This window comes from Cryptotermes secundus, unplaced genomic scaffold (genome assembly GCF_002891405.2).
Source record: "Cryptotermes secundus unplaced genomic scaffold, Csec_1.0 scaffold289, whole genome shotgun sequence".
In the NCBI taxonomy this organism is placed as follows: Eukaryota; Metazoa; Arthropoda; class Insecta; order Blattodea; family Kalotermitidae; genus Cryptotermes; species Cryptotermes secundus.
The window spans coordinates 987,069-1,001,902 of record NW_019722431.1 but is presented as its reverse complement, the minus strand read 5'-3'; the positions used below and the strand labels follow the sequence as shown (position 1 = coordinate 1,001,902).

General features: G+C 41.7%; 1 protein-coding gene across 5 annotated transcripts in view; it reads right to left on the bottom strand.

Annotated features, from left to right (window-relative positions):
* Positions 1-496: 496 nt before the first annotated feature.
* Positions 497-14,834, bottom strand: part of LOC111861388 (probable phosphorylase b kinase regulatory subunit alpha) — a 39,366-nt gene continuing 25,028 nt past the window's right edge. For all 5 annotated transcript variants that reach the window (XM_023845911.2, XM_023845914.2, XM_023845912.2 and 2 more), the window contains exons 16-25: positions 14,102-14,241; positions 13,035-13,207; positions 11,805-11,927; positions 9,851-9,940; positions 9,486-9,624; positions 8,099-8,151; positions 6,506-6,664; positions 2,781-2,834; positions 2,018-2,221; positions 497-1,051 (exon numbers count right to left, since the gene is read on the bottom strand). In XM_023845911.2, the coding sequence (XP_023701679.1) occupies positions 824-1,051; positions 2,018-2,221; positions 2,781-2,834; positions 6,506-6,664; positions 8,099-8,151; positions 9,486-9,624; positions 9,851-9,940; positions 11,805-11,927; positions 13,035-13,207; positions 14,102-14,241 (1,363 nt within the window). In that variant the 3' untranslated portion in view covers positions 497-823. The remainder of the gene's footprint in view (positions 1,052-2,017; positions 2,222-2,780; positions 2,835-6,505; positions 6,665-8,098; positions 8,152-9,485; positions 9,625-9,850; positions 9,941-11,804; positions 11,928-13,034; positions 13,208-14,101; positions 14,242-14,834) is intronic.

Genomic DNA, 14,834 nt, shown 5'->3' with positions numbered 1-14,834 from the left:
ACATACGACTGCATGCTGTCAACCTAGAAGGCTGCACTATTTATTCTCTAAATGAATTTTTCCAGAAAAATCAAAATACAGAGAAGACAGGAGTTCAATGAGTCAGATGTTACAAGGAACTGTTTCCTTAAGTGAAGCTATTTTTCTAGCATACATTTTTTTTATATCGGAGTTTCACACACGTGCACGCACGCACGCACGCACGCACACACACACACACACACAACTCCAGTATGATATACTGTAACATACTGCTTAAAATAAAGCATCAAGTAGTAAAAGTAAAAAAGTAAAGTTATCCCTGTAACAGGCCAGGGTTGTAAGACATTGAGGTTCCCACATTTTCTAGACAATTGGATCATAGATGGCGGTAAGGTTGTCAGCCTTACGTGCCGGCTGCTCTTTAGTCCCAAGAATATTTCTGGTACTCATTTCCATTAGAGGCTGAGTTGACCCTAGGGCCATAGTGTGGCTGGAAGAGTAGGTAAATTGAAAAAAATTCACCTCATTGGGATTTGATCCCACGACCTTCTGGCTTGTAGCATAGTGCCTCAACCAACTATGCTACTGGGTGCCACAGCATCACGTAGTTCTAAGGAAAAAGCAATAAACTAATAACTGGCAGGAACAAAGAAATGACCAAAATATTAAGGTTAATGTAAAAAAAAATCTGAAAAATGAAAACCAGGAATTCTTTGTATCACTATTGTGTTTCTTTCCAGAATACTATTAACGAGGTGCATGCATGTGTACATTGTACTCTTGATCCTATCCACTAGTTTCAAATACAGTTTCATACTTATTCTTAACAGTGACTGATATCTCAACTGACAGAGCAATCCACTTCTCCATCACGTGGCAGACAATCTAAAAGGGAAGCAACTGCTCGTGTGACATATGTCATTGTGCCATAGCTACCGCTTGGTGCACTGTCATAAAAATGCTGACAGATATATGCTGCTCCTCCGCACAGAAGTCCCCCGCTAGATGTCATCTCTCGCTGTTCTTTTGGCTTGGCACAGCACAGAGTTGCATCTCCATTAACTTTCATCTGTAACATTATTATCGTATCACTGTGTTACCACATTCACACCTGGGAAACTTATCACTTATTGGCCTGCACCACGTGACCACTTCCCACCAGTACATTCCTCCTGTCTTTACAACACCTTGAAAGACAGAACCCTTTATGCCATCATCTGAACTGGGAACAATATTAGCAGCAGACAATATGATGTCATGTTATACGAGTATCATGGTTTGTGCATCTCAACAAATAATTCCATTCAATTCATTTATTAAAGTGCCTGACAACAGTTAAAAGCCAGCAAGAATCGCAACAGCAGCAGCAGCAGCAGAAGCATGGTAATCATTATTAAATCACAAGTAGTTAAGATAAAAGATAAACTTAAAGAAAAATTAAGATTTACCTGAAAGACTGTGAGAACTGTGTAAAACAAGATTCTATCCACTACCTTTGTTCTTTTCTGAAAAACGGGGATAGCACCGCCAACACTTGATTTCATGGCGGACGATCATGGCCCGGCTCATGGAACTTTTGTGTCCCATGAGAATGCAGTTTCAGAATGATTGTTTTAGACTGGCATAAAACGAAATCTATGTTGCAATTTTATTTACATTTTCTGTACTCATCTGGCAACATGTAAACTGACCAACAGACAGTATTCAGGAGGCGCTTGACTCGAAACTCAGCTGTAATACTGACTATTCTGCCTAAGGTTTTCTGTACTTAGTCACCTCCAGACAAATAGTACCTTAAATTAGACCACAGCCAACACCTCCCACATTCTTTCCAATTCACTATTATCATCTAATCATTTGAGTTTGTGACAGCATCGTTAAATAAGCTAGAGATAAAAACCCCAAAAGATGAAGCAACTTTGTCTTTTTCAATTTCCTTTCCCTTCTGTAGGGTTCAAGGTCCCTAATCCTGTGACTATGAAGGCTACTACCTAGAGAACAGGTTAGTGGTGAAACAGAGACATGAACTTCTGACCTGATCTTCAAGGAAGATCTGGTTGGCCTTGTGCACAAGATTTTCGACTGCAATGATGCCCCCCAAAGAGCCAGCAATGTTGTATTCAGTAACTAATGTGAGCACCATAAGAGCCTCGACAATCAGCTGTCGATATTCTGGCTGGGGAATAGAATTCAGTACTGTCTCCACTGCCAAGGCAAACTTTAGTTCTCCTGGTGTCATCTGCAATGTGAACGTTATAAATGTGAACATAAAAGCATAAACACGACAGTACAAGTCTGCAACTCAATCTGACTAAATAGTCCATGGAGAAGAGCCCTTCTTTGTATGCTAACAGTTGCTCAGCCAGTCACAAAATTCTCCATCTTCTACGGAACCCACATGTTCACTACCACATTCACAAGAGCTCACAAATGGATGTTATCCTCAGTCAGATGAATCCAGTTAAAAATCTCAGTCTTCTTTCTTTTAAGATACATTTTAAAATTATCTTTCCCTCTTCGCCTAGGTCTTCCAAGTTATCTTTCTCTGAGACTTGCCAACAGAAACTTTGTATGCATTTCTCACCTCTATCATTGTAAAAGGAAAAGTTATCTCTGGGCTTAATTAATTAAGCACCAAGTAATGAAGATAAGTAGGGCAGTGGAGATTAGCTCCACTTTTCTTGACCTTGGCACTAGATCAAAATTATCTCACTTGTAATATAAAATCACATCCAAATCTGTTTAACAGTTTCACAGGTGAAACATGTGGATGGATAGACTGCTTCTAGCTCACTTACCTCTTGTGTCAAGTTCTGAGGGAGAACTCTGCCTTCTATGGCAAGTCCCTGACACTGGAACAAACATACATTTCCTATTAAACCTTATGTTTACCACAGTGATTCATGAGTCAGGTAATTTCTTTTTTTAATTCGCTTAGTGGGGGGTGGAGTCCAACTGGGTCCACTCAGCACAGCAGCCACTGATTGGCCTATTGTAGCCTGCCCTGGGTGAATATGATTATGGAGAATTTGGTGGAATGAAGTTGGTAGGGGAAACAGAAGTATTCAGAGAAAACCTGCCACAGCGCCACTTTGTCCACCATAAATCCCACTTGACCAGATCCGGGATCGAACCCGGGCCACCATGGTGGGAAGCCAGCAACTAACCACGTGAGCTATGGCAGGTAGCTCAGTCAGTGTAGTGACTAGACTATGGGTTCAACAACTGGAGAATCTGAGTTTGACTGCTGCTGGGTGCAGAGATTTTTTATTTTTACCACCATTTACATATCAATTCTGGGTCCTACAGCCTCAAAGCTGGTACTGGGGGTAAACTGATTGGAGCACAATGCTATTCACCTCTATCTAGAGCGAAAGAATGGAGCCATACTTCCACAAAAGGCTGAGGCTCACAGTGGGTAGCAGGCATATGGAGGATTGGAGGAATAGCTCCACACATTCTTAACACTGACAATGGACGGAGGTGAGTGGTCAGGTTTGTGGCCCAGCAGATTTGTCCCCATGTCCATTACATGGGAGGCTAGGTGGGCCTCAAAGGCAGTGTGAATACAGTGGAGAAGAAAATATTATTTTCATATTGTGAGGTTTTTACAGTTGCAGTTATGACAAGTTCCCTCTTCTGCGATATAACACTGTGTAGTCTGTTGAGAGTCAACCAGTGTTTCTTCAGGGTTGAAGAATAAGCGAAGCTCTCTGCTTTATGCTGATTTCTTGCTTGACTTACTTTTCTACCCTAAAGATGTAGATGACATGTCTGTAAGAACACTGGTTCACTTTCAGTAGACTACATGGCTTATATCTCAGAAGAGAGAGCTCTTCAGAAAAATCTCTCTCTCTCTCTCTGTTGGGAATTGAATCCTAATTCCTGGGTTGTCCATCACACAGCAATCATTATACTAACTGAATTAGCTCAGCTCCAATTCAAGCAGTGAATGGTGTGTGCGGTACAACTACACACTCTAGTAACAACTAAACTCGGCGAATATGAAGATTACTGTCTTCTGAGATGTGACACTGTCTAGTCTGATAGAAAGGGACCAACGTTTCGGAGGAAGCTGGTGCTTCCATCTTCATGGCAGAAGATAAATTCACCCAAGAAAATTATGGTAGATACAGGCAGAAGGGGAAGAAAATGGGACTGCAAGTGGACCAATGAGGGGTGGTGGCCCCTAAAAGGGCAAGGCCCTGAAATGGTTAGTTGTTAGTATGCTGCTGTCTTGTTTACAAGTTCCATATCTGGTATCTGACAGCTGTTTCATTAGCAAGTTAATCAGTATTTCTAATGTGAAATAAAATAAAAGTGCAAACACACACAAAGAATTTGAGGTTCTCAGAGCAGTGGTTATGAAGAGTTCAACCCGTCTTGTGAGATATAATGCTGTGTAGTCCACTGAAAGCCAACCTGCTTTCATGCTGGTGTCTTGCTTGGCTAATTCTTCGACCCTGAAGCTGGAGGGACATTGGTCGACTTTCAACGGACTGTATGGCATTATATCCCAGAAGACAGAAGTTTTCAGACATGAAGAAATTGCTCTTTTACTTTCCTTCTTCAGTTATATCCTATCTTCTCAATTACACTCAGGCCACGGGAAGAAGTCAAAAGGATTGAACCCTCCCACACATCCCTCAACCTGTTCCACTTCCTCCTCCAGCACACTCCCCTGTATTCCCCCTCAGCAGTCTAGGTGTTTTATTCCTATTGATAATCTTTGTTAATGATAAGAACTTGGGTTGGCTGACATAGGGCGAAGTGGGCTAGAAAGGGATATAACAGCAGGCGGATAGGGAGAAACCTTGACTGTCATCTCCACCATCCACTGGACTTCTCTGCATGGCCTCTGTGGAGTGACAGGTATAATTTCTCTGTGGATTATGTAATGAGGGTAATGAGGTGTAATGAGGGTACTACACTGGCATTTGACTGCAGGAGAGGAGGGAAACGACACAAAACCTCAATGAGGATAGCCGGTCGAACCAAGAACCTCCTGAATATGAGTCTGGAATGATATTGCTGGTCAACCCGCTTAGAATTAACAGGCAGTTTTTCTTTAATTTGCTTAGTAATGGGTGGCGTTCAACCGGGTCCACTCAGCACAGCGGTCACTGACTGGCCAATTGTAGCCTGGCCCAGGTGATTATGATGATGGAGAATTTGGTGGAATGAAGATTGGCTGGGGAAACGAAAGTACTCAGAGAAAACCCGCCCCAGCGCACTTTGTCCACCACAAATCCCACTTGACCAGACTTGGGATCCAACCCAGGCCTCAGCGGTGGGGAGCCAGTGACTAACTGCTTGAGCTATGGCGTGGCCTTAACAGGCACATTAGTAAGGATTTTAAGGGAAGCAGTCATGGCCTATTTCAAGGTACTTTCCCAGATATCCTCATATGAGAGGGTAAGTCAATAAGTAAGTTACAAATGGATACAGAACTTAAACAAATAAGAGTACTGATTTGAAAAATGCTTTTATTTCTCAGCATAATCTCCCTGTACATTGAGGCACTTGTCCCATCTTTTCATAAGCCACTGAAAACCAACAGCATAAAATTCTTTGGACTGCTGTCAGAACCAAGCGTGTTCACACGGCATGGCATACCTCATACTGCATGATAGGTTAGGTTTTCACGAAGTCTGTGCATGACGGGTGCCGCACCTGCTGACCCCACAACACAAAATGCAAAGAATGGGTCTGGCATTACAGCATCTCAATTGCTACCACGATGAAGGACATGATATGCTAGTCCGAATTGTCACAGGTGGTGAGTCTTGGGTTCACCATTACCAGCCTGACACAAATCGTGCGTCAATGCAGTGGAAACATCCTGCATTGCCTGCCAAAAAAAAAATGTTAAGGTGACACCATCCTTCAGGAAAGTGATACTCACAGTCTTCTGGGATCACAAAGGCATACTGCTCACCGCATTCCAGGCTCAAGGACAAACTGTAAATGCTGACTCCTACTGTAACATCCTCAGGAAACTATGTAAGGCCATTCAACAGAAGCATGCAACCTGTCATGCATTATGAGGTAGGCCATGCCGTGTGAACATGCCTGGTTTTGACAGCAGCCCAAAGAATTTTATGCTGCTGGTTTTCAGGGGCTTGTGAAATAATGGGACAAGTGCCTCAGTGTACAGGGAGATTATGTTGAGAAATAAAAGCATCTTTCAAATCAGTACTCTTATTTGTTTAAGTTCTATGTCCATTTGAAACTTACTTATTGACTTTCTTATGTAGATAGCAACACTGTCTGCTCATGCTGGTTCGTTCGCAGATTTCTTCTTTTTCCTTTACCCTGAAGATGGAGGTGATACGTTCCTCCGAAATGTCAGTTAACACAATATCCACACGGTGCCACATCCCAGAAAACTGCTTTCTTCATAGTGACCACTGTGAAAACCTCGAATCTTACAACATTTACATCCGATTCTTCAACAGATGAGACACAATTTTATTATCCGAACTTTAAAGTAAGAGCCAATAGATAATGGTTTTTCTTTTACCTTTTCTAGTACCCCCCAAACACGAGGGTAAAAATTTCTGGGTACCCTGTTGAGTGCTCCATCGAGTCTGCGCCTTCGTAGCCACTGTCCTTGACGGTCTGGTTCAATGTCTTCAATCCCTTCTGAGTCACATCCCAAGAGGCCACCGATCTGACTTTTCTATTAGGAATTAAGAATTTCATCAATACCTAAGTTCTGAAGGTTCTCATTGCAGTGGACATTAAAATTATACTCAAGTTCTGTAGTAAGTTTTCAGTGTTTGGGAGGAACTTTCTTTCTCCACATTCAGATTAGAAGTGACTTCTACCTTGAAGGTGGAGGCAGCAGGTTGCTCTGAAATGTTCACACCTACCTGCCAGATGACATACTGCCATGTGGCATTCACATCAGCCCCTAGCATTATCAGACTCTGAACTGGTTCAATTTTTTGAAGTTTTTGAACATTATCCATCATTCCATTTTTTATTTAAAACAACGTTTCAGAGATTGGACTCTGCCTCCATCTTCAGATAACAGGACTATTCAGTTGTATCCAGCTGATACAGCCAGCATCTTTGTCCCTATATGAAAAATCTGGATGATGGATAATGTCCAAAAAGTAATTAACTGTATTAATATACAATTGTCATGAACTGGCTGGCAGTAGAATAGTTGGTTGAGACACTATGCTACAAGCTGGAAGGTCATGGATTCAATTCCCGATGAGGTCAGTAGATCTTTTAAATTGATATAATCCTTCCAGTCACACTATGGCCCTGGAGTTGACTCAGATTGTAACAGAAATGAGTACCAGGAATCTTCCTGGGTGTAAATGGTGGCTGGCATGTAAGGTTGACAACCTCACCACCATCTGTGAGCCGAATGTCTAGAAAATGTGGAAGCCTCGATGTCTCACAACTCTATGGGCCTCCATGGCCTGTTACGGTAATAGTTTTACCTTTCTACTTTTTATTTAAGTGGGCTGACCGTGGATCATATTTAATACGCAAGTGAATATGGCGATGGCTTGTGAACTGATGTTACATGATTGCCATCACTACAGTGGCATGGCCAGATAATGGGGAGTTTAGTGTACAAACTTTTCAAGAAAGATGAATCACCACAAAATTAAGTTAGTTCAAAGAGTTCTGGTATATACCTCCCTTAGAACTCTGGCTCTGAAGAGGGCAAATAAGTCCTTTCTAAACATCAGTAATTTGTTATCACTCTGATATGATGCAATATTCAGGAGACAGTATGATGAATAGCTCAAAATAACATATATATCCCAGTGCTAAAGAACCGCTGAAATTCAATGGAGGAATACTTTTTTTTGTACCTTAATCCTGCATCTGCTGTCCTTAATGCATGTCATACTTTTACCTCATTCCCTCCTTTGTCTCTTAAAACAGAACATGAAGTTATATCTCTGTGCTTCAGATGGCAGCACAGTTTGAACACACATTGTCGCCTGTGTGTGTACAACAGAACTATTTCCATGGAAATGGCATGAGAAAAAGGTAATAATTCATATAGTCAATCATAAACTGAATCCTATTATTTATAAACTGTTTACAGAAAAAGTACCTATTTATAGGTATGGCTCATGCTTACCTTACTGACACGACTTGATTTACAACTGATCACTGAGAAGTTACCACGTCCAACTAAAGGAGAAAAAAACAAGAATTACATTTAATATTTACAAATTCTGGTTCTTAATAACTCACTATGAAGCCCAGCCCTACAGAAAATGCAAGAATTACCACACTTTTTTAATCTGCACTTACAAGAGAGCTTTCTGTGCCTCAGACAACAAGAAAGTCTTGCAAATAAAATATTTTACATGCTACTGCCACTCTTAAGGGTTCAAATGAGACCCATTCACAGTGCTGTTAGTGAATATACTCCAGCAGCTGACCATCAACTGGACAATTGTACAGGCACATTGTTAACAGATGGGAACAGTTGAACATGGTTAAACATCAGCATTCCAGGTGTAATCTGTCCAGACAGAATCAACAAGCCATCATGCACTTCTGTTTGTAATCAGGTGTCATCTGAACATCCTCCTATATATGAATTTACACTCACTAGATAACCATCCCCATTCAGATTCACTTTTCCCTTGGTCCTGTTTAACATACTGTGATAACAGTTTGTTTATTATGCCACCTAACATTGAAGCCTTCTACAGTGCCATCTATCAGGAAATAACTGAAGTACAAATTGTAATATTTGACACTGCACAAAATTCATTTTTCCGTACTCCTAGAGGCTAATGTGAGAACCGTAAGAATTGGAAACTGCCTTCCCCATCAAAAATGTTTGAGGGATTATAATACCTATACAAACTCTGTGGCCTGTAGTCTGCAAGCAAACTATACCGACCGAGCAATTGCCGCTTGTCGGCGAAGTTAGTGCCAACTTTTGTGGATAGAGGGTGTCGCATGGTTGTTGCAATGGATCCCCATGGCTGTTAATTTCGGGTTTCTAGACCAGAGCCAATATTTCCTTGAAATACCTCCTCAATTATCCTCACAAGGTTGAGTGGACCCAATTCCAGACCCACTACTTCTCAGAAATTCTGGTAGCGCCAGGAATCGAACCCGGATCTCTGGATCTGTAGCCAGGAACTCTGACCACTACATCACAGAGGCGGTCATTATAATACCAATAAACTAACTAACTCTATAGAGCTCAATCCTCCTTGCGAAGCCAATAGCTGGTTAGCCATTCAAGAAATATCCAGAATTTTATGGAACCCGGAGGTTCATAAACACATTCACAAGAGACTGCCACTGGTCCCTACCCTGTGCCAGATGAATTCAGTCCACAAATTCTGTGTCTTTTTATGATCCATTTTAATAATATCCCCATCAATGTTTAAGTTTTCTTGATGGTCTCTTTCCTTCAGACTTTCATACAATATTCTGTATGCACTTCTCTTCTGAACATGCAAATAATTAAATTCTGGTACATGAAAATGAGTGTGACTTACCACTGCTAATAGCAAATTCCTTCCCACTCAAAATGTGGTGCAATAAATTTTTCATCTCAAATGGAGACAGGTTCAACAAGTGTTCAGATGCTTCTTCTCCTGTACAGATCAGCGTTCGAGAGAGTTCAGTGGCCATCACCTATAACATAAAGATAATAAGAACAGCAACAAACAGGGCTATATTCTGCTAATGGACAATAATATGATGTAGTGGCACCATTTTTGGTAAAAATCCTAAAATTTATTGGCCCAACTCATCTGTCACATGTTAGTATCAAAACCTTTCTCCCTAGAAGTATAACAGCACTCATGAAGATACCATACAATACTATCACTGACACTAACCGTATTATTACGACACTTGCCTGAATAATCAAACCAACTCGTAGCCTCAACATTTCTAGGAAGAGCTGTGGTTCTGTCCTTATGAACATTGCCAAATAAACTAGTAACTCCTGTAAAAGACAAAACACAGTTTCATTATAGGACACAACCCATCATCCTCATAAGCGAGCAGTTACATGCACGTGTGTGCAGTTGTCATGGACCACTTCATCTTCTTGTGGGCTACTTCACTGCACTATCTGTATCTGGATTATATAACATGCAATGGTACCATGACTGATGATTTACACTAACCAACATATGATACCACCCTAGTGGAGTTGGTGGTCTCCCATCAGGTGCCTCCCCAGGTGGCGAGTAGGGGAATGCTCATCACCTACATGCGTGGAGAGTACCGGCGAAATAAAATACTCGGGGCAGACCAAAACCACTGCTGCTGCCCTGCAGCTGTAGCAGGAACTACAGGGTCTATGGGTATGGGTCCCTGACAGAAGAATCCCTTGTCCTCCTGATAGGGGGTTACGCATAAGGTTAACTAGTTAGTTAGTTATTTAGAGAGGGTGGGTTTCCCCATGCACCGCAACCAGTTTGATCTATTGTGCTTCCCTCTTTGATATTCTACCAGTCTCTTTACCATACCGATAAATGGTGCGTACCATCAGTCCCGCCGAGCAAGCGAGTTCGACCACTTGCTTAGCGGTGTCTATAATGCTTCCCCCATCTATCAGAGGCCTTAGAGACTACTGTTGGGTGGGAACGTCCTGGAATTTGGCTCAGTGATCCCCTTTGGGGATATGAGGTTCTTTTACGTGCTGTAAAGTTACGACACGGGACACACAGCTTAAAGTCCCTCCCGGAGGACTTGTTCCCAGAATTTTTCAGCCCTTAAAAATTCGACGACCTCCGCCGGGTATTTGAACCCGCGTACCACGAGTCATGAGGTGGGAACGTTACCTCTAGACTACGGAGGCCGCTTAAGGTTAACTACCTCATCGTGTAAAATAAATCAGTTCAGAAACCTAAAGCATGGCCTCAGATGGGAAGGCCAACAAATGAACGACATGACATGGACAAGGTTAAGGATTTAACTGTTGCAATCTGGTATGTCAGATGACATCAGAGAAGACTGGAGATCCACTGCAATGGACAGAGATGCTTGGAGGCTGCAGGCGCAGGAGGCAAAGGCCCACAAACGGCTGTAGAGCCAGTTGGTGTGTGGTGTGTGTATATATGATACCATGTTCTTTATTTAGCTAGCAGAATAGAATGACTTGTTTATTTCTTTCCTTGAGCTCTCAGCTCTCTCGTGTAAGGATATAAAACTTGCCTATGCTGCAATATGTATATTTTACTACAACAAATGATGAACATGATGGGACAGCACTGGTGTTTCTTTGAATTTTCCAAAACAGAACACTGTAATCATAAAATTCCTCCTTGAGGACTACTGCCCTATTGTGGAGAGGAGGTCTGTGCACCTCAATGATCTGGACAGCTATGCTGGTGGGAGCATAAGCTCCTGGTAATGACACCATGCCAAACAGGTCAAAGGGTAAGGGCTAAACGGAGTGCAGTCCCTGGTCCTCTAGGATGTGGGTAGGGCATGCAGCTAATGGCCCCACCCTGGCAAAATTTACTGTTCCAAAACCACAGAGGAGACCAAGACCCATAAAGGATTTTAGTGTCAATAAAGAAGGAACATAAAATTGGGGCAATTTTCTGTAGTCAGGAGTTCAAAAATATAGTGCAAATTTGGGAAAAATGTAAATTTGTGGACTCAAGATCACCTAAAATGTAATGTTTCTCTCTCTAGGCATTCAGCTAGGGGCGGGAGCCAAACTGGGGGAAAAAACATTAAATCTGATGGCACACATAAAAGAATTTCATGGTAACCCAGGAGAGAGAAAAGCACATCTCCCTAACAGGACTCTGAAGGAGGGAAGTTTGTTTTGTAAGCGCCCCAAAAAATATTACCTGCGTCAACATGGCAGTGCTCTCGTCATCACCATATGCTTGATGAATCAACTGTCGCAGCTCAATTTCAGGCAGAGGTGCTGTGATAGTGTGTTCGTTTGCAGGAGGCATGCCGACGGTCACCTACACAAACATGCAGCCCTTTGTCATGCCCATAAAATCAATGTTTCTTACCTGCTCCTTATTCAGACACAGTATCACTATATATGCTGTAGAACCTGAAGTTCTCACAGCCATCAGCGTTAACATTAGTCTTCTGGGATGCAACACCATACAGTCTGGTAGACAAGTATCAATGTTTAGAGGAACCTGCTGCTTCCAGTTTCAGGGTAGAAGAGTAAGCCGCACAGAGACAAATGTTACGAATGCGGGGAATGGAGGAATGTGATTGGGGTTAAGACCAAACAAATTTGATTTTTTTTTTCCTCCTTAACCCACCTTCCCTTTTCCCATGCTTCCAAATGTCTTCTCACTTGGCACCTGCCCTTTGCATGACCACTGATTCATACTGGTTTGCTCCTAGCTCAGGTGCAATCCTCCCTTCCCCATACTCGTACCATTTTTCCTTGTGCAGCTTATGCAAAAGACAGATCTACAAGTCCCTCTGAAACATTGGTACCCGTGTACCAAACTACACAGCATCACGTCCCAGGAAATGGTAATCTCTAGATGATCATAGATTATATTTCCAATTTCATAACAGTATATGGACTAAAACACTCATTATCATCATAAAGAAATCTGCTAAATCAAAATAAATGTCCAACTACAACTGCAATAATAGTACCAATAACAGCAGATTCATGGCAATGCATTACACATACCAGTGGACATGCAGCATGCATGGAGGAAATGAAACACTGATCTAAAATGTTGGCAAGGAAACTTCAAAGGAAGAAATCACTTGGAACAGCAATACATGTAAGGATAATATTAAACTGGACCCAAGAAAAATATGGAGTGAAGGCGTGAACTGGGTTCAAAATCAGAATAGGGTCCTATGATGGGATTTTATAAACACTGTGCCGAAACTTCAGGGATTTTCTTGACCACCTGGGCGACTATCAACTTTTGAACAAAAACCTTGTATTATGCAGTCAGCTAGTTAGTTAACACTTATCATCGGGGAATAGGGGATTTTAAATATCCTGGTTCCATTCATGTGGTGGCAATATTTTAACTTTGAGGTAACAGATTTGTAATGCATTGGAAGAGAAGCAAATATATCACCTGTTTTTGCCGAACCAAGAGGTCTGTAACTGCCTTTGCCAGATCTTCCACTCTTTTCCCCAGCATTCCAGCTGTATGGCGGACCAGACCCCAGAGTTTCTGCTGACAGGCCTTTTCATACAGCACTTTCAGCAAGTCCTTAACCGTCACATTCTGAACATCTTCCACAATTCCTGCGGCAAACATTATGACACATCAGCCAGTAAACTAACTCTGCTCTGTGTCTGAAAGGGGCACATGTGTAAATAAAATAAAATAAAGAAAAAAAGTATAGGTATCCCTGTAATAGGCCATGGAGGCCCATAGGGTTGTGAGATGTTGAAGTTTCCATATTATCTAGACAACCGGCTCATAGATGGCGCTGAGGTTGTCAGCCTTACGTGCTGGCTGCCCTTTACCCCCAAGCATATTCTTGGTACTCATTTCTGTTACAGGCTGAGTCAACCCCATGGCCATAGTACGGCTGGAAGGATTAGGTCAATTGAAAAAATCCAATGACCTTATCAGGACTTGAACCCGTGACCTTATGGCTTGTAGCATAGTGCCTCAACCAACTACACTACCGTGTGCCCCTTACATGTGTAAATACAACTATTAATTAGCAACACCCACCTGTGAACATGGATGGCTACAGCAACCAGCAAATATGACTCAGCCATCAGCATATAGCTGTAGTAGTCACAAATTGGCCAAAAATAAATACACAGTTATATACTTTCATGTTCTTATAAAAAGCCAAAATAAGTGGGTGTTATTCATCCATAACCTCAAATTAACCACAATATATGCAATTATGATATGTAATGTGTTACTTGTAACATCTCGAGATAATCATCAGCAACAACAACATGCTTAATGTGAGCCTGGCAAGGGGCATGTCCCATGGCTTTACAGTGTACTCCTGCCAACCATCACATCACTATTACATTTTAATTTTATATGTACTGAGGGTAAGGCTTCATAACCTGATGATTACAGGCCCAATTACTTCCACATCTTCAACCCATAAGCAATACAGCAACTTTACACATGCCTTACTGTATCTATTTAGAGATTCATTTACAAACCTGTGTTGAAGTCAAGTCCCTGTGTATCAACTAGGTACTGCAAGATGTCTCCTTGCTCTTCCAGGTGTTCTGTTTCTCTGAGCATTGTCAGAAGTTCTTCAACTTCTGTGTCAGCATACTGTGCTGCCTCATTAGTCATCCTGCAATAAATCAGCACTTTAAACTGGCTGATTCAGAAAGAGTTCTTCTCTTTTTGTGTCTGGATAATGTTCTTTTATTCTAGATTCAGCTCAGTACATTAAATTCAGGAATGTAGGATCTCAGGTTCTTGCAGCAGTGGTTATGAAGTGCTCTGTCTTTGAGGATATAACACCAAGCAGTCTGCTGAAAGTCAACTAATGTTTCAGAGAAACATGTCTCCTCTGCCTTCAAGGTCAAAGAAGAAGCCAAACACACCTATGCTTCATGCTGGTTTCTGGTTTGGTTTATTCTCTGATCCAAAAGATAGAGTTGACATGTTCTTCCAATACATTGGTTGACATCCAGTGGCCTATGTGGCATTATATTCCAGATGTGGGAATTCTTAAAACTCATGATGCTTGTTAACACTCACTTTCAAATCTTTTTATCTTTCCATCTTTTATCCAGAAATATAAGGATCATGATATACAAACCTATAACTTTCCATACTGTTTGAAATGGCATTAACCCGTTCCCGTGGTTCGACGTGTATGTTTCGTCAGGGATTTAAATCGTCTGGGGGGGTTCGACGTGAATGTTTCGTCCAGCTGCA